Source organism: Hydra vulgaris, chromosome 09, assembly GCF_038396675.1.
Source record: "Hydra vulgaris chromosome 09, alternate assembly HydraT2T_AEP".
Lineage (NCBI taxonomy): Eukaryota > Metazoa > Cnidaria > Hydrozoa > Anthoathecata > Hydridae > Hydra > Hydra vulgaris.
In genome coordinates this window covers 4,690,484-4,710,688 of record NC_088928.1, presented here as the reverse complement: position 1 = coordinate 4,710,688, position 20,205 = coordinate 4,690,484, and the positions used below count along the sequence as shown (strand labels likewise).

The 20,205-nt window shown below is 25.9% G+C and overlaps 1 protein-coding gene across 2 annotated transcripts in view; it reads left to right on the top strand.

Moving 5' to 3' along the window:
• The window catches only part of LOC136084506 (3-hydroxyanthranilate 3,4-dioxygenase-like), a 68,705-nt gene that overhangs the window by 7,838 nt on the left and 40,662 nt on the right, over nucleotides 1-20,205 (top strand). For both annotated transcript variants that reach the window (XM_065804561.1, XM_065804560.1), the window contains exons 3-4: nucleotides 7,526-7,609; nucleotides 7,716-7,778. In XM_065804561.1, the coding sequence (XP_065660633.1) occupies nucleotides 7,526-7,609; nucleotides 7,716-7,778 (147 nt within the window). The remainder of the gene's footprint in view (nucleotides 1-7,525; nucleotides 7,610-7,715; nucleotides 7,779-20,205) is intronic.

The following is a 20,205-nucleotide window of genomic DNA, read 5'->3' as shown; positions in this document are numbered from 1 at the left end:
AGCAATATAGAACAAAGAGAAAGGCGATAGAGTGAATTGGTGCCAAATAAAAGCACTTAAAAGAATAGTCTGTGGATTCAAATCTAGTTTCCCAACAAATAGGTGAATTCTTACAAATGTAAATGGCCAGGCCAAGCATGTGACTATTGGAGTCTTAACGAGTTAAAGGAAGATAACCATCAACACTAAGATTACAAGATGATACAGCTGAACTCAAATTAGTCTCACAAAGAGCAAGTGGGTCTGGTGAACTTTGCAAGAGGTAAGACTCCACAGAAGAAAAGTTACTTCGAAAACCACGAATATTAGTGAATGATAGGTTTAGTGAACTTGGTGATGACAATGGTTTTTTGTTTTATATAGTTTTTGGTACTTTAGTCATTTTAAAATTTTTAAAGAACTTGACTCAAATATTATAAATATGAATAACTTGATCTCAAATATTTTCACATGTGCTCAAAGCTGCTTTGAAATTTCACCTGGCAATCCAGTCATAAGCGCTCTTTGCAATAATTCTTTGCTTTAAATAATTGCCATCCATTTTCGCCATGGATGCCAAAATACCTTTTTATTATGACAACTTTACTTACTTTTATTCTTAACTTTGTTCTTTTTAAATTCTATTTACAACTTTTATACATAAATAGAAACATTAATTAACTTAATAATATTATGAGAAAAATTATCATAAGCATAACATTAAAATGTTATAAAGATTACCCGTTATCGCAATATATATATATATATATATGTATTTATTTATATATATATATACATATATATATGTATATATATATATATATTTATACATATATATATATATATACAAATATATATATATATATATATATTAGTATTAGTATTAGTTTCTGCTGTGACTGGTATTGCTACCAGTGAGTGTGATTTTATACACACTTTGACTGCTGAGTCTCGTGATGGTTTGACTTCCATCGATCAAGTCTTGCTTTAAATGAATTTATTGAAGTAGCTTTGACATCATTTTCTGGCAGTGCATTCCAGTAATTTGCAGCTTGGTTAAGTAAAATGTTTTCTCTGTATTTATGTTTTGAAAAGTCTTTTGAATATTTTAGGATATGGCCACGAGTACAATTTGATTTAAAGGAATGATTTTCTGTAAATTCAGTTTTATCGTAACCATTGATAATTTTATACAGTTGTATAATGTCCCCTCGTTGTCTTCTTTTAACAAGTGAGGGCATTCTAAGACAAGCTAGTCGATCTTCATAGCATAATTTACTGATTCGAGGTATTAATTTAGTGGCACAACGTTGTACTTTTTCTAAAATGACAATATCTTGTTTTTGATAAGGAGCCCATACGGGTACAGCAAACTCAAGAAGTGGTCGGATGAAAGAAGGATATAGAGATTTTGGCAGTTCTGCATCAAATTGAACAAACTATTTCTTTATAATGCCCAGCATGCGATTTGCTTTGCTTGCACTCGATAATACCTGATTTTTCCATTTCAAGTTATCTGAAAAAATCACTCCTAGGTCTCTTTCAGAATCCGATGTATTGAGTTTACAACTATTTATATAAAATGGATATCGTTTATTTTTAAAGCCGTAGTGCATAACTAAACACTTTTCAATATTAAAATTAAGTAACCAGTCTTGTGACCAAGCATATGCAGAGTTCAAATCGCATTGTAGTTTATTATGTAACTCATCAGAAGAACTAATTGACATGATTTTGGTGTCATCAGCATACAATTTTGAAGTATTTTTTAGAGACTCAGGAAGATCATTTATATAGAGTATAAACAGTAGTGGACCCAATATGAGCCTTGAGAAACTCCACTGTACACCTCGGCCAAAGTTGATGTGGAACAGTATCAAATGCTTTTGCAAAATCAAGTAAAACTACATCAACAGGAATTCCTTGATCAACGTTTCTTGTAATATAATCTAGAGTTTCAAGTAAATTGGTCGTGGATGACCTGTTTTTAACAAACCCGTGCTGTTCATTAGCTATAATATTATTTTCGTGAAGATATTTTTCTAACTTGTTTTTTATTATTCTTTGAAGTATTTTAAAACTAATACAAGGAAGTGAAATAGGTCTATAATTCCCAGAATCAGTTTTGTCACCGTTTTATATAGTGCAGTTATATTTGCTGAACTAAATTGATTTGGTAGTTGACTTTTTTCTATTGACTACATAAAAATTAGTGTGAGAGGAAGAGCAAAAGCAGTAGCACAGTTTTTCAAGATATATGGATGTAATTTGTCAACTCCATATGCTTTGTTTTGATCAAGATTTTTAAGCCTTTCAAGAACATCATCATAATGAATATCTTCAGGAATTAAGTTAAAGGTGGTATCATTTATTCTTGTTTTAAAAAATGGAATGCAATTTTTATTTTATTTTACAAAAATGTTTTGGAAGTTTATATTCAGTAGATCAGCGATTTTTTTAGGATCGTGAGTTATTTCACCACTTGGTTGCCTCAGAGCTTTTATAGAGTCTTTTACATATTGTTGAGAATTCATATATCTATATAATAATTTTGGGTTCTTTTTAGCTTTATAAACAATCATTAACTCATACTTTCGTCTAGCTATGGAAATTTCAATTGAAACTCTTTTTGACAATTGTTTATGATTACTACAAACATTTGAGTTTTTCCATTTACTTGAACAATTTATGTATCTTAATTTCTGCTTTTTTCTAATGAGTGAGATTAGGTCTTTGTTTAGCCACATTTTTCTAGATGATGAATTTACAAATGAGGTATTTATAGGTACATATAAGTTACATGCTTCTTCAGTATAATAAATTAAATCATCATACATTTCTTGAACACTTTTGGTATGAAAACACTGAAGCCAATCAACATTTGTAAGGAAATCTCCAATACTATTATAATCAGCTTTTCTATATACAAATTTATTTTCCTCTGTATTTACATTCTTTGTTTTACTTTTAAAAATAAAATCAAAACATAGTATCAAATGACCTCTGGTTATGTTTCCTAAAACAAATTTTCTATCGATGGCACTTATATTTGCTGACTGAGTCGTGAATATTAAATCTAAAATGTTTACGGCAGATTTATTTGTTGTTTGATATGTTGGTAAATTTACATGCTGATATAAGTAATTGTCATTTATTATTCGATAGAAATCATGCTCAATGCCTGATGGTCTTTTAATAGAGTTTATAGATCCATTGGACCAACTTATCTCAGGAAAATTAAAATCTCCAACTATAATTAGATCTTTAAAATCTTTTAGGTCAACATATTCTCTTGCAGTTTTAAATACATTTTCGATATCCGTCATATCCATGAAATCACAAGGTCTATAAATGCATCCAAAGAGATATTTATCATGGCCAAACTGGACAACAGCCCAGACATGCTCTATTTGACTCAATGTAAATGCATTGTCATTAAGCTCGTATGAGCTTAATGACAATGCATTTATATATATATATATATATATACAATGCATATATATATATATATATATATGTATATATATTTATATATATATATATATATATATATATATATATATATATATATATATATATATATATATAAAAATTAGTAAAAAACACTTATCTAACTTTTATCTTCGACTTGAAGTTTCACCATTGCTGGATCATCAGGAAGAGTTACTAAATCTCAAAAAAAATTCAATTTATAGAAAAAAAAATTTTACAGGAAGTTATAAATTATTATAAAATATTTTTAATTACTATATTTTTTGTTAACGGGAAGTTACAGAAAGTAATTATGAAATAATTTTCTTTGGAATGGGGATAGTTTAATTTGGTCATTTGTTTTTATAATTTTTTAAGAGGTATTTATTTTCGTGCCTACATTTAGAAATTAATTCAGATTTTTTATTTAATAAATTTTCTTGATTTAAATGAGTAATTATTTCAAATTTTTCTTGCAAACATAGCATACATTTTTTGGAAATGTTATTATATATAGGAAATGTTATTATATATTATTATTATATAATTTATATATAGGCAGGGGCAGATTTTAGAATAGACCATTGTAAATTAAAATTTTTATTTTTTTGTTTTAAATCCCAAATATATTTTGACAGCATAGTCTCTTTTGAATATTTTTTGTGTTTAAACGATTGTTTGTGGTTGGCATAACGTTTTTTCCATTCCCCCTCGGTTAAGCCAAAATATTGTTTATCAAAAAACAAAACAACCCTGATAAACAATATATTGATTTTAGAATAGACCTTTAGAATTTTAGAATAAATTTTTATTTTTTTCTTTTAAATCCCAAATATATTTTGACAGCATAGTCTCTTTTGAATATTTTTTGTGTTTAAACGATTGTTTGTGGTTGGCATAACGTTTTTTCCATTCCCTCGGTTAAGCCAATATATTGTTTATCAGGGTTGTTTTGTTTTTTGATAAACAATATTTTGGCTTAACCGAGGGGGAATGGAAAAAACGTTATGCCAACCACAAACAATCGTTTAAACACAAAAAATATTCAAAAGAGACTATGCTGTCAAAATATATTTGGGATTTAAAACAAAAAAATAAAAATTTTAATTTACAATGGTCTATTCTAAAATCTGCCCCTGCCTATAATAACATTTCCAAAAAATGTATGCTATGTTTGCAAGAAACATTTGAAATAATTACTGAATTTTTTTTGAGATTTAGTAACTCTTCCTGATGATCCAGCAATGGTGAAACTTCAAGTCGAAGATAAAAGTTAGATAAGTGTTTTTTACTAATTTATTATTGCTCTGTTCTTTAAGAACATTGAGCACTCTATTTGTAAAATACACTAACATAATTTACATATAAATATATATATATATATATATATATATATATATATATATATATATATATATATATATATATATATATAAATATATATATATATATATAAATATATATATATATATATATATATATATATATATATATATATATATATATATATATTTATATATACATAGATATAGCTCAATTTACTTTATATCTCTAATATTTTGGAAAAAAAATAATTTTCAAAAGTCATGTTGGGTCTTAAAAGTAGTAAAATTATATAAAAATTTCATTTAAAATAATCATTTTATACTATAATTACAATTTTAGAATTAATTGCATTAAAACTATGGTTAACAGATTTCTAATATTTTGAAAAAAAAGTTTTTCAAATGTCATATTAGGTTTTAAAAGGAGTGAAATTATATAAAAATTTCATTAAAAAAATCGCTTTATACTATAATTAAAATTTTAGATTTAATTGCATAAAAACTATGGTTTTTTAATTATAAATAAAAAAAGTGCACTTTTTAGTTTTTTATAAAAAAAAGTTTATATATTATTTCGCTTCTTTTTAGTACCAGGTTGACCTACTCTTAAAGAACTTTTTTTTGAAAATACAGGACCCCTTTAAATAGTAAAATTAATTGAGCTGTTACTAAATATTACAATAATGCTTTGAAGTTTTGAGGATTTATTTATTTCATCAATTAACAATATTTAAACATCTAGCCACTTAACTACTAATTTTTTTTTTGAACTGGATTGTGGATCTTTTGAATCCACAGCATTTTCCTTCTTGATAAAATTAAAGTTATTAATCATATATTTATTTTCACGATGATGCTTAGACGCAAGTTCATTTCACTTGTTTAACAATGTCAATGTCTTTATTAAGGAGAACATATATGAACCTGTATATGAAAAAGCTTTCCATAATTTCAGATCTTTGCCAAAACTGGTCCATTCATTGACCAATTACCATATAGCTTTGTTGCAACCTCTTTTTTTTCTTTTTCATTACTTTTGATTATTACTTTTAGTTATTTGTCTTTCTGGCCACTTTTAATGTTAGCACATGTACATTTCGATCAGCGAGTATCAAAGTTTAATTTTTAAGTCTCAAATCTCAAATCCGTCCTTGTATGGAATACTGTTGCCATATCTGGGATGCATCTCTTAATGATGTCCTTTTTTTGTGACTGTGACTGTTCCTAAGTGCTCCAAAAATTCTTATTTGTCTCATTTTTTTCCTCGAACATCAGTTCTTTGGAATCCTTTCATCTTGTTTTCCTGATTCATATAATTTGCAGTCTTTTAAGTCGTCAGTTAATCGTTATCTTGCTCTATAAATTTCATCTTTTCTCTTCCAGTAACTTCTAATAGTTGTTGCTTGCAGCCTTGTTGGAAGTAAAGATAATGAAAAAACAAAAACAAAAAAAAAAATCTCATATTTTTTTAAATCTTGGCATATTATAATAAGTATTTTTAGCTTGCATTTGTATTACCTGGATAACATCTGTTTCATACAAGTAATATTTAAAACATATGTTAGTGAGGAGAGTCTCTGTGAAATTAGCTAATTTTGTTACATTAACACAATATTGCAAATAATGTTAATGTTTTATTAATAATCTTAAATTTTTTTTTCTTCTAACTTATTTATGACCTATGTTTCCAATAACAAAACATAACTGTTAGTTAGGAGAGTCTCAGTGAAATTTTTGTTGAAAAACTAATTTTGTTGCAGTAAATTTGTTGTTTTTTCTACCCAAGTTTTTATGATCTGGTAAATTTGAGTTAAGTCACCCCTTGCACAGGCTCTAAAAATCATAATGCAAAATATGATAGTAGATTGTTTCTTGCATCATGCCTCTTTTATGGCAATTCCATAAAAAATAGTCCCAAATCACCATCCCTATTTCATTGAGTAAAACTTATTTTAATGTCCCATCGGCTACAATGGGACATTAAAATGTATTTCAAAAAAATTAAGTATCATCATTGAAAAATTCTATATTTGCCCATGGAAACAGCAAAATGATGTTGTTTTTGTCCACATGGGTTTGAGAAAAATTTATTGTATTCATTATCAAACAGATTGCTGCAAAGACTCTGATATCATTTGATGTAACATCAACCCATGATAGTTATTATTATTGTTATGTTCCAGTGATAAGTTTTTGCATTAAAATATTCATAGAGATGAATTCAAAGAGAAATTTCCATCATAATTACAGATTTCCTGAAGGTTGGTTCTGGTGTTACTATAAATGAAATAACAATCCTAATGGTTTTTTTTTCAGTCTCTGTAGTTTTTACTGATAGTAAGCTCTAGTTTTGCTACATGAAAAATATCTGTAAATAAATATCTCTACTCTCCTAAATAATAATAAATATGTCTATGAGCTTTATAAATATGCCTATGACCGCAAAAGATTAAAATTTAAAACTCAACAGATTAATTTTTAAAACTAAATATCAATAGCTTTCAGTTTTTGATTTTAGGCCTTTTCAACACAAAAAGTTTTTAAAAAATTTTATTCTTAGTAGTAATTTACTTTGTAATTAGGAGCTGGAACTGCCTCCTGCTTTTTTTTTTTTTAAATTAAAAATGCTGATTTAGCTCATAAACAATTGCAAAGTTTTTATTATAAAAATTGTTTTAAATTTCTTTGTTTCTGTTGAAAGTTTTGAGTAAATTAAATATTTAATTGTTTTTTAATTTCTAATTATTTAGTTATTTTATATGATCAAAGGTGATATGTGCCTAAAAATAATGCTTCCTGAAGGTCCTAAAGATGTGTTAATAAAGGAAGGAGAGGTAGATAAAAAAATTTTTTTCTAAGCTTTGAAAATTTTCTTAAATTTTTATTTTAGTTAAGCATCTTAAATTCATAAATATCTTGAAAAAAAGTTTTTGTTTATAGATTTTTTTGCTTCCATCATGTATTCCTCACTCCCCTCAAAGATTTCCAAATACCATAGGTCTGGTAAGTTTTGATATATATATATATATATATATATATATATATATATATATATATATATATATATATATATATATATATATATATATATTTATTTATTTATTTATATATATATATATGTATATATATATATATATATATATAATTTTATATTAAGAAAATATTTTTTATGTTCATTTATTGTTAATTATCATTTAATGATTGGTCAATTTTTTGACTAAATAAGTGGTAAAAAGACTTCTAAAAAGGGCTGAGGTCCTAATAAACCAAGACTTGTCAGTACCAGACCACTATAAAATCTTTATATATCCCAATTTTGAGTTACAGGTAGTTAAAAAGTTTCCGAAATTTTTGTTTGGAAAGTTGTGATCTAGTTATATAGTACACAGTCCATTAAGAGACCAATACATTAAAGTTATTTTTTAACTAATAATTTTAGGTTCTAATTTTATATTATATAATAGTAATCAGCATTAGTTTTCCGATTATACATTATGTATAAAGTTTAACATATCTGTAAATAAGAAATAAATAAGTTCAAATTTTGAAAAAAATAAAGTTAAATTTTGGGCTTAAAATAATAATTTAAGAACAGGCTAGGCTGAATTATGACAAAATTGCACAAAATATAAATTACTAAATTAAAAAATCATAGCAAATCCTAAATAATAGCAAATAAAGAAAAAATAATAATAATATTAAAATATATATATATATATATATATGTATGTATCACCGTTAAAGAATATTTACAATTACAAAGTACAGTATTTATTGTATTTTTTTTTATTTACATGACCGGCCCAAAAAGAAGACTAAAGTGGTTGCATCACTAAGTACTCATGTACTTATGTACCGTAAGATACATAGCTTGTAATATATACCGTAAGATACATAACTTTTAATATATACCGTAAGATACATAGCTTGTAATATATATGTAAGATACATAGCTTGTAATATATGCCGTAAGATACATTGCTTGTAATATATACGTAAGATACATCGCTTGTAATATATACCGTAAGATGCATAGCTTGTAATATATATGTAAGATACATAGCTTGTAATATATACCGTAAGATACATTGCTTGTAATATATACGTAAGATACATAGCTTGTAATATATACCGTAAGATGCATAGCTTGTAATATATACTGTAAGATACATAGCTTGTAATATATACACAAGATACATTGCCCCGTAATATATACCGTAAGATACATAGCTTGTAATATATACTGTAAGATACATAGCTTGTAATATATACTGTAAGATACATAGCTTGTAATATATACCAATCATAAAACATAGTTTGTAATATATACCGTAAGATACATAGCATATAAAAACTGTGTAACATAAAATACAAAACCAAAAGATAAAATCATTTTTTAGTACCGTTAAAATTTAATGAAAATATAGTTTAAAAGGGATTAACTAACAAACCAAAAATAAACAAACAAACAAAAAACTGTTTCATACCTTATAATATTTATGTAATTGAACAAATAAATAAACAATTAAAAAATATATATATTTTTAGTTTTTATTAATTTATATATTAGGGTCACCTAATTATTTAATGCGAATATAAATGAGAAAAAACATATAGATAAAAAAAGGAAAAAAGGTAAAGAGAGAATGGTTGCACACTCATTCATGCTCATATATATAAGAAAGTATATACATAAAAAAATAAAAACTATAATTCTAACACACATATACATGAATTTAAAGTTTGAAGTAACATGAATTTGAGAATTTTTTTTTGCATTCTAATAAATAAGTAATAAACAATTTATAATCTTGAAAAAGTTGTAAAACATTTTACAAATTTTTATTTTCTTTTATTTTTGTATATATAAAGTTAATAAATATATTTATTATGTTTAAAAAAAACAAGAAATAATCTATATAATAACACTGAACTTAATAGTAGTAGTAGTAAGTAGTAAGTAGTAAGTAGTAAGTAGTAAGTAGTAAGTAGTAAGTAGTAAGTAGTAGTAGTAGTAGTAGTAGTAGTAGTAGTAGTAGTAGTAGTAGTAGTAGTAGTAGTAGTAGTGCCCTTTTGAGCATGTTTAACACAGAACTCTTGGCAGCCATTGCAACTGAGGTAATGGCGAGATAGAGACGCAACACTTTGTTTTATAAGAAATATATATGTGAACTAAAGCGTATGCAAATATCTAACATATATAAACTTCAAATTATGTAATGTTAAAACATACTTAAACATATATCAAGTTTTACAGTTTGGCTTTTACTTGAAAATTGCATTGTGTCAACCAATTTTTGATCTTAAGCATTTATTTATGTTAAAAAATTTTTTTTATAGTTTTAAAATTTCGAAAGCCTATGTGTTAGCATGGCCAAGTGGTTAAAGATTATATACAAACATATCTAACGATATTATACACTTTAACCCCTTAAGGACCGTATTTTTTCAAATAAATGCAACAAAAAATATCAATTTTTTTTTTATGCTTAGAACTTAGATATTGAAATATTAAGAATTAAAAAAAAGTCTGTTATAAATCTTAATTATTATATATCTTAATTATTGTATATATTTATAAATCTAAATTATTAATTTGATTGATTCTTAGTTGATTTAATATAATAATATTGTTATAAGATTATTTTCACGAATTATTTCGGGCTAATACATAATGAAACATAAAATATGTGACCACCCGAGTATCTTGGGTTTGGTTTTTTTGGACCATATAGCATGACCCAAGGTATCTCGGGCCTGGTCCTTAAGGGGTCAACAAAAGAAAAGATTTTTAAAAAAGTTAAAAATTCTAAAAACATTAAAAAACGGTGGGATATTTGTTGCTTATGTGTCATGATTGGATACTTATGTTATTTTAGTTTTACATTTCAAGTTTTTTTACAACTAAGTTGAGTTTGTACAAAAAAAAAAAAAATGAGTATACAACATGTTTATATATAGAATATAAAATCTATAGAACTGTAAAGTTGCTTTGTTTTGCATTTTAAATAACAAAAATTAAAAAATAAAGCAAGCTGATGATTTGAACTTGCCACGCGGCAACCTTAACTTTTTTTAAACACATAAAATATGTTTTATATAATAACGTAATTGAAAATTCTAATTTTATACTTAAATTAAATCATTTTATTAAATTAATTACTTTTAAAAACAATTAAAAGTTTAAGTTATTTAATATTGATACAATAAGGAAATTTAGAGTATTATAGCTATTTTACCACACCCTTGTTAAACATAGTAAACTATGACAGAATTTAGATAACCATCAAAATAGGATTATACTCCATTTATTTTTTGGCTTTATATACTTTTTGGCTGATCCCTAATCTAAACTTTTAAATGAAGGATCGTCCATAAATTTCACTAATAAACAAAACAAGAAATATCAAAGTTTTCCCTCACAGAGTCATATGTTAAATAAAAATAGCTCATTAAGTTTAATGAAAATCGTTACCTAAAAGAACTGAGAATCTCCTTTTTTAAAAATAAATTTAGCGTTGCTTAATTAATTGGACAATCTCTTAGCGTTTTATAGTCTATAGTTTTTAATGGTCTAAGATTTTCTTAGTTCTACTATTTGTATAGCATTGCATACAAATGTCTGTAAGTGTAAACTTCTTAAGCTTATGTTGAGTTTGCAAGCAGTATATGGAACAAATGGGTATAATAAATTTATAAAGTTGAGAAAACTTTTGAATTTTATTTTAACAATTAAAAATCTTTTTTGCTATATTAATATTTTTTGCTATAAATAATGCTATAATTGTTATAGATATATACTACTATAAAATTTTTGCAATAATTACACAGGTCAACAAAAAATTTTTTTTTTTCTGGTGCCGAGCAAATAATTTTTTTTTTGTATAGCATTTCTCATTTTGATTTCAGATATGCAACTCTTTTTTTACCATCACGTCAAGTTGTAAAGATATTTAGGTTCAAATCTTAAGTATTTAGGGTAAAGTCCCTAATATTGTCGAAAAAAAAGTTATTCAAAAGTATGTCAACCTGGGTCTCAAAAGAAGTGTATTTTCATAGAGATTTTAAAAATGTTATTAATTTGTAATAAAAATAAGTATTTTTTGTATTATTGCTGAATAACATTCTGTTGAAATTTTTTAAGAGTCTTTAGCATTTTTTCACATAATTTTTTCGTCAATAAATTTTAAAGAAAAATGTTTATGTTTTCTAAAACCTCTATGAAAATACGCTTCTTTTGAGACCCAGGTTGACATACTTTTGAATAACTTTTTTTTTGACAATATTAGGGACTTTACCCTAAATACTTAAGATTTGAACCTAAATATCTTTACAACTTGACGTGATGGTAAAAAAAGAGTTGCATATTTGAAATCAAAATGAGAAATGCTATACAAATAATAAATTGTTTGCTCGGCACCAGAAAAAAATTTTTTTTTTGTTGACCTGTGTTATTGCTATAAATACAGCAAGATTGAAAAATTTTCAAAATTTATAAGAGATGTCTTTAATCCCCCAAAACGAGACAGGTGACAGCACACTAAACTATTGAGCTATCAATGATATGCGTTTAGGAGAAAAACAAACCTAATTATAAATCTCTTATAAGCTCTAGATATGCTGAAAGTGTGTGCATGTTAGTTTTTTTGTTCTTAAAGCAATTTTTTAAAATGAATTATTTTACGTAAAAATATTGAAGTAAACAAATAATAGTTATAGAAATGATCAGTGTGGAATAGATAAGTATAGAATTGGTAGATTTGGTAAAGACCCGTATTTTATGGGTCTTGAAAGCTAGAAAATATATATATAAGGAAAAAGTATAGTAAAGGTCAGCGTGGAATAGACTTACAAAGACCTGTATTTTTACGGGTCAGATCAGCTAGTCTTATTTAAATGCCTTAGAAAAAATTTAAATCATTGTCGTTTAGTAAAATGTTTTGTTTAAGTTTCGTTTTAAATTGATTAAGCGAAGAGAGTGTTTTAAGATCTTCATTTAAAAGTATATTCCATAATTTCGGTCCTCAGTATTGTGTATAATACTGAATAATAGGTTTTGTATTGACTATAGTTATTTTTTGAAAATCTTGTACTTATGATTGGTTAGTCTTTTTTTAAAAAGAGTTAAATAATAGCAGTGCCATTTTTTTAATCAAGTTTAACCATAAATGTAAGAATATGCTAAAGATTTAGTTTAAAAATGTTTAGTATATTAAGTTTACTAAAAAGTATTTTTGTATGGGAAACAAGATTTTTATTTGTAATAATCCTAATAGCATGCTTTTGTTTGCAGAGAAGTTTACTTAGTTTTGTAATTTTGATGTTGCACTAACCAATGTTTCCATAGTTTAGGTAACAATGTATAAATGAAAAGTATATGTATTTCAAACGAGATTGATTTAAGAATTGTACATTATACAATATTTTTTGAAATTTTGTTCTCAATTAAATTTTTTAACAAAATTTTTCTGAATGCTTCTTATATTAACATGAAAAATCGAGAACGAGTCATTTTCCATTTCTTCAATGATATTTTTCAAATTTATGTTATAATATAATTTACATTATAATATAATATAATATAATTTTTTATTAAATCATTATTATTATAGAAATTAATATCAGGATCAGAACCTTTTTTAAAGTATTGATTTTTTAGTTAGTAATGAATTAAATTCAAAGTTTTTTATAGCAGAATCGTCAACCATTTAAATAATAGTATTATTAAAATAAAATATGACATAATGTTTTTTTAATCCAAAATTCTTTTTTTTATACAGTTATGTTACTATTTTGCTATTGTCAACTACTGAGCACAAACTATTTTAGTTTGTGGAATAAAGATTATAAATAGATGCAAACAAATAATCTCTATTAATAGTCTTTTAGTCTAATTAATAGTCTTTATTGCGCATACCTTGTTTTTTGGTAATGTTACATTATATAGGGAGGGGTTGGTAGGTAACATATGGGGAGGGGATGGTAAGTAATAGATATCAAAATATTTCATCCAAAGTTCCTCTGTTAAAAACACAAATAAAATAAATTTCAGATCTTTTTTTTTAAAAAAAAGATCTGAAATTTATTAATTTGTGTTTAGAAAAAAGTTAATTTTTAAAAAATTGAAAAAGTAATTTTAAAACAACTTTTTTTTAAATCAACAATTTTCCATGTGATTTTACAAAGTAACATGAACAAAGTTTACAATACATCATTAATGCAATAAATTTAACAAAAAGTTTAACAATTGAAATAAATATTGTAATTTCTAATAATAATACTTTTAAAATAATTGTAATTATTTGATTCTTATTGAAAATATAACAATAATAACAGCAGTAAAAGTATACATTAAAATAAAAAAAATACATAAAAACATTTTTTTGAAAAAAAGAGAAAATGACTGCTATAAATTGGTAGTGATAAGCACTTTCACATTTTGCTTGGCATATACACCAAGCCCAAACAGACCATGATAAAGAAAAGGAACAAGATGACACAGTAAAATGTGAACTTTACAGCTAATATTTAATTCATAATTAAACTTTTCCAGAAGACGATGCTGCAGTTTTTCAACAAAGTTTTTATAAAATTAAAACTGATTCAGCAGTAGATTCTCTAATCACTGAGCAAAAACCTTTTTTTTTAATAATTGAAAGCTTTCTAAGACAATTAACTACAAGTTGTAGAAATATTATATTTAGTTGCATAGAGGCTGCATAGCCAATCTCATAATTTTTTTTCGAAAACCAATTTTCATGCGGAGTGGCTAATGAGTGGCGTAGAGGTCATATTTGTATGAAAAGTTTTTGTATTTTTTAATTTTTCTCAATAGAAGTATTTGCCCCGATTGTTCGAAGTTACGCTTTTTATGACTTTTGACTAAATTTATTTCCAAGCGTTGGCACAAATAGATTCTGATGTCAAATCCAGTTCCTGTACCAAAAAAAAAAACACTGCTTATTAATTTTAGAAATATGTTGTACCTACCTATATGTACCTATCTTTCACTGATTACTCTATCTTGTATCTTTCACTGATTACGATAGATAAATTAATACTTTGGCTATTGTAAAGTGATTTTTTGTTGATCTTTGAGCTTTTTTTCAGTCATAAAACAATCTTTTTGATTTTTACTTCATTTTGGTATCAAATGGTGTTTTTTTTAAAAAAATACTGCTACTGGAGCCTTGGATCAAACAAATCCAAATCCAAAATGGTTTCTTTAAAAGATTGGGTAAAGGACTTTTGATCTTTCGTTGTAAACTAAACTAGATCAAAGCGTATCAATGTGATTCAAAAATATATATACACATTTTTTCTTTGGTTATTTTAGGTGCATCACAGAGCATCGCAGAAAAGCATTTAACTTGGAAGTTTATGCTTGCTTCATGTCGAAAAAAAGCCTAAATTAGGCATTGAACCACAGATCAGTGAAGGATCCAGCATTTTTTGGTGTTTGAGATAGCTAACAGACATGGCTCTAAATATTTGTATGTTTATACTTGTGTCAAACGACGATGCTTTGCATAATATTGCGATGATTGGAGACTGGGAACAAAAAAAGTCTTCAAAAAAAAGTTCATCCCCTTGCCCCAAATGCAAGAGCAATAAATTAGTTAAATAATTTTTTTGCTATTCTTAACTAAGTTTATATTCATCAATAAATTTTAAGTTTCATCATATTATCTCTCAGCGTTCATAAATTAAACCATAATAAATTATGACCATATAAACTTAATCCCCCCTCATTTGAGGGGGTTACAAATTTTACATGCTCATAACTTTTGAACGCTTAGAGATTGTAAAACAATTCTTAAATTTTATCGATGAATATAAATTTAGTTAAGAATAGCAAAAAAATTATTTCATCAGCTTGTTGCTCTCATGTTTGGGGCAGGGGGGGGGGGAATAAAATTTAAGTGCTTATTTATTCCCAGCCTCCAATCATTGCAACTTTTTAAAAAGCATCGTTATTTGAAATAAGTATAAACAGACAAATTTTTAGGTTTTGCTCCATGTTAGCTATCTCAAACACCAAAAAAATGCTGGATCCGTCACCAGGGGCATGGTGGCTCTAAAAAGCCCATGCGGGATTTTTATTAAAAGGCCTATATATGCGGGATTTTACCATATATGCTTTATGTAAAGGCCCATACGAAAAAAAAAATATATTTATATATATATATATATATGTATATATATATATATAAATATATATATATATAATAACTGACCTTATTTTAATAAATCATTAATACAAACCAAAAAGTTGAGATAATACTATTTGTAATTAATAATATTGTTTGTAATACTTCAAAATAAAAAATGGTAACTACGCGATGCAGCGACCACGTTTATGTTTTGATTTTCTTAAAACACAACTTTACCGCAAGCAAATACTAATTATTAATTAGTATTTTATTGTTCGAAGAACATAGCCTAACACAAAATTAAAAATCAAAGATTTTAATTTTTTTATTACTATATAATGATATTTATTTTATTGTACAATAATATAAATTTTTTTAAATTATATATAATTTTTTTTCTAAAATAAATATCGAAAATCTTGAAAATTAAGAAATTCTTTTTATTTTATGAGAAAGTTCTTTTTAGTTTATGCTTTTGTTTAATTTGGTGTTTTAACTTTTTTTAACATTTTAGGATAAACTCGCAACAACTAAAATGCCGCTCTAAAAATGGTGCCGTTATTGACATAGTTTAAACATAAAAGTTTTTATAATGTAGTTTCATTTAGCAGTTCATCATCCTTTTTTAAATCTGTCTGAGGACAGGGTATTGCGGGGTGATTTCTTTATTTACATACAATAATATAAACTGTATAAAAATAAAAAACTTTATTTATTATTAAAGAAGTTTATATCTGTTTCGAAAGGTTACAAATATGCAAAACATGAGTTCGATCCTTATTCATATAAAACTTAATTTAAAATTTAACACCAAAATATTTTTTATAAATTAATTGAAACGCAATACAATTACTATATAGTAATTGTATTGCGATTTAATTCATTTAAGAAAAATGTTTTGGGGTTAAATTTTAAATTAAATTAATTTAAGTAATAATAATAATAATAATAATAATAGCTATTACTATTGTTGGGTCTACGGACTTTCTTAAATTTATTTTGTCAACATTACAATCGTTAAAAACCGATTATGGGTTCATTATTTTTCTCATGAAAAAAATATCATAATACGTTTTAAAACATCTACTTTGTTTTCAGAGCAATATTATTATTATGCAAAATGCTAATATAATTGCGCTCAAAGTTAAAATCAAGTTTGAAATCAAGTGATTAATAAAGTTTAATTTGTGCTAACATAAATATTTTAAATGATTCTGGAATTTCTTTAAAATGTAGAAAAAATTAAAATTTGCCAAAAGGCCCATATTTAGATGAAAAAGTGAAAAGCCCATGCGGGAATCCCGCTTAGCCTCTGGGGCCACCACGCCTCTGTCCGTCACTGCCACAGAATTCTTGTTTCTAAAGCAAATTTGCTTCAGAATTCAGCGTTTAAATGCTGCAAATGTATAATAAATATTTATATACGTATAAATTTTCAGCTTAAGACAAATATCTCAAGAAAATATGTAAAAAAATATTTTTTAAATGTACTTTTAAGGTTCAGAGTTTGCAGTTAGGTATCGGATTTATTACAAATTAAAATTACTAAAACAGTTCAATATAGAGAAAGCAGTTGCCGTAGCTAGCTCTTTGACTCCACTATTCTTCTCTTTTAATGGTTTTTTACAAAAACTCTTTGTTTAATATAGCTACTGAAGCATTTCCAAGCTCATCAAATGCTCTACATTATCTTAAATTAATTTTACTGTGAGCACAGCAAAATTGAATTTTTTTATTATGAAATATTTTTCTTAAAACAAGATTTATGTTTGTTGAAACATATTTCTTGTTTTAAGAAAAATATATATCCTACCCTGCAATTTATTTTTAAAAACAAGAAATATATTTCTTGTTTTGAGAAATAAATTTGTTAAACTATGGTCAATAGATATTTTTATTAAAATATAATTTTATTATAATTTTGATGTGAGTTCTGATGAGTTAGCAAATTTTTGAAGTTTGAATGAATTTGAATTGCGTGAGTTTGAAAGATTTTAATAGTTTTGGAATTCATTGTATCCAAAAAGTATAAGGGAGTCATCCGTACACATTTTTTCAAACTATGACCTAGAATACCAAAAAATAACCAGTGGTCTGGTGAAATATACAACTCAAGACCTAGTGGCTAGTCTTTATCAACAAAAACTGCTTTCAGAAGGATTTCAGCTTTTCTTTCTATCCATTTTTACATCTTTTTGGACATCTCTTTGTTTTTGAATACAGTATACTTACCATTTTTATATTACCACCAAACACCTCTATGGTTTTACCATGATTTGAATTTTACCTCTGCAGTAGGCTCAATAGTCCTGCCAATAGTCCTGTTGATCTTTAAAGTGTAAATTAAAAATAATGCAGCATAGATAAAATAAGGTTTAAAATGACACTGCTAAAAACTTATAACATTTATTTTTGACAAGATAAAATCAAAGTGCTATTTCTATTGATTTCATATTTATTATATTTCTACTGATTTTAAGAAAAGTCTGTCATTGGAAAAAAAAATTGGTTTAGAGTTATTTTCTTCGTATTTTACATCTGATTTTAAACCATTTTGCAAGCCATTGTTTTTATACAATTTGTTACTTTTTATACATATTGTTACTTTGAGTATTTTATTACTTTGGATAAAAGCCTGCCTGATTTTAAAGAAATGCAACTTTACTTTCATTCAAGGTGTGTGAAACAGCTACATATTTGTTAATTTTTACCTAATGGTCTGATTTTTTTCCACAAGTTCGCATTAATCTCTGCACTTCTCAAAAGTCTAAATATAAATAATTTTAAAATTAGAAACTTATACATTTTGTTTTGTCATAAAGGTATTTTAAAGTGAAATAGTTTTATCTTTACCTCACTATTTTTTACCCTTTTATGGTGTTATGATATAAATAGTTTATTCTCCAGCTTAACAGTTTTATTTACGGCTACAGCTATATAAAGCTCTGACATGATGGCAGGAAGTTAACAAGAATAATGGTCGGCGCAGGAAACTTAGCTAATCTTTTACAAACCCCTTTTAAATAGCCAGGGCTTGAAGTGGGTGAACTGTATGAGATCAAAAGCATCTAATAAACTTCTAATTCCTATGTATTGGGCCTTAACGCTGCCATGTTTTTTTAATTTCACGTTTTTTTAATTTTATACCGAATTAGTGCATTTTGTAATATACCACCAGTTAACAAAAATAATAGTAATAAAAATGCCCATTATTGGTATAGATAAAAAACCTTCCATTATTTGTAATGACATTATTATATAGTTAATGATTTGTAAAATTCTATTTGTGCTGATTGTTTGAAAATACTTTTAAAACTCAAAAAATGTAAAAATGTTAAACTTTAATAGAGTGGCATGAGTGTAAATAGTCATCCAAAATAAAAAATAAAAAAGTTTCATTAAGAAAACAATACCTTGGGAATATTTTATGACACTGCGTGTTAAAATTTGTTCATGAGGGTCAAAATGGGATGGGCTGAGGCTGCACTTATAAGATTAACTTCTAAATCATCCAATTTATCTAAAAGTGTCTGCGAATTGTTACCATCCAAAATAGTTCTTTAGTAACCTCTAAACATGGTTTGAGTTAAGCCATATATCAGTCTCAGGCCATAAATAAATTATTACTTTTACAAACATAGAAGTAATACCAATGAAAATGTGTAACTCTAGAGGAGCGATAAGATGTACTACTATAGTTTCTAAAGGTTTATAGAGATATACTGTTCAAGGAGAAATACAATTTTTAAATTCCTTTATGCGATTATCCTTGCATCCATCTGCAACAAACTTATTATAGTTTATATCAATTGAAGTTCTTTTTTCTCCGCTTTAAAAGTACTTTCTTCTTCACACCAGAGAAAAGTATACTTGTCGCTGTGGCTACTTAAGCTAAATAAAGAGTTACCACATTTTAGATCAAATGCTGTTGAATATTTTACATCATTCAAAGCTAGCAGTCTCATTAGTTTGCTAAGATTTCCATTATGTTCTGAAACCTCTTTAACTAAAGCTAAAATCAATAACCTTTTTGTACCAGAACCATCTAGACTTTCTAAAGTTATATTTTTGCATAATGGATCAAAAACATTTATAATACATTTAAGAAATCCCTGCCTACCATCAATTGAGTTCCTAACAACAGTGCAATAAGAGTTCAAACCTTTAATCATTGCAAAGAATTAAATCAGAAGTATCTTTTACAAATACCAAACTGTGGCTTATCTCTTTATTCCCAGAAATGAATAATTCAGTTTTTTCATCATAAAAATCTTACA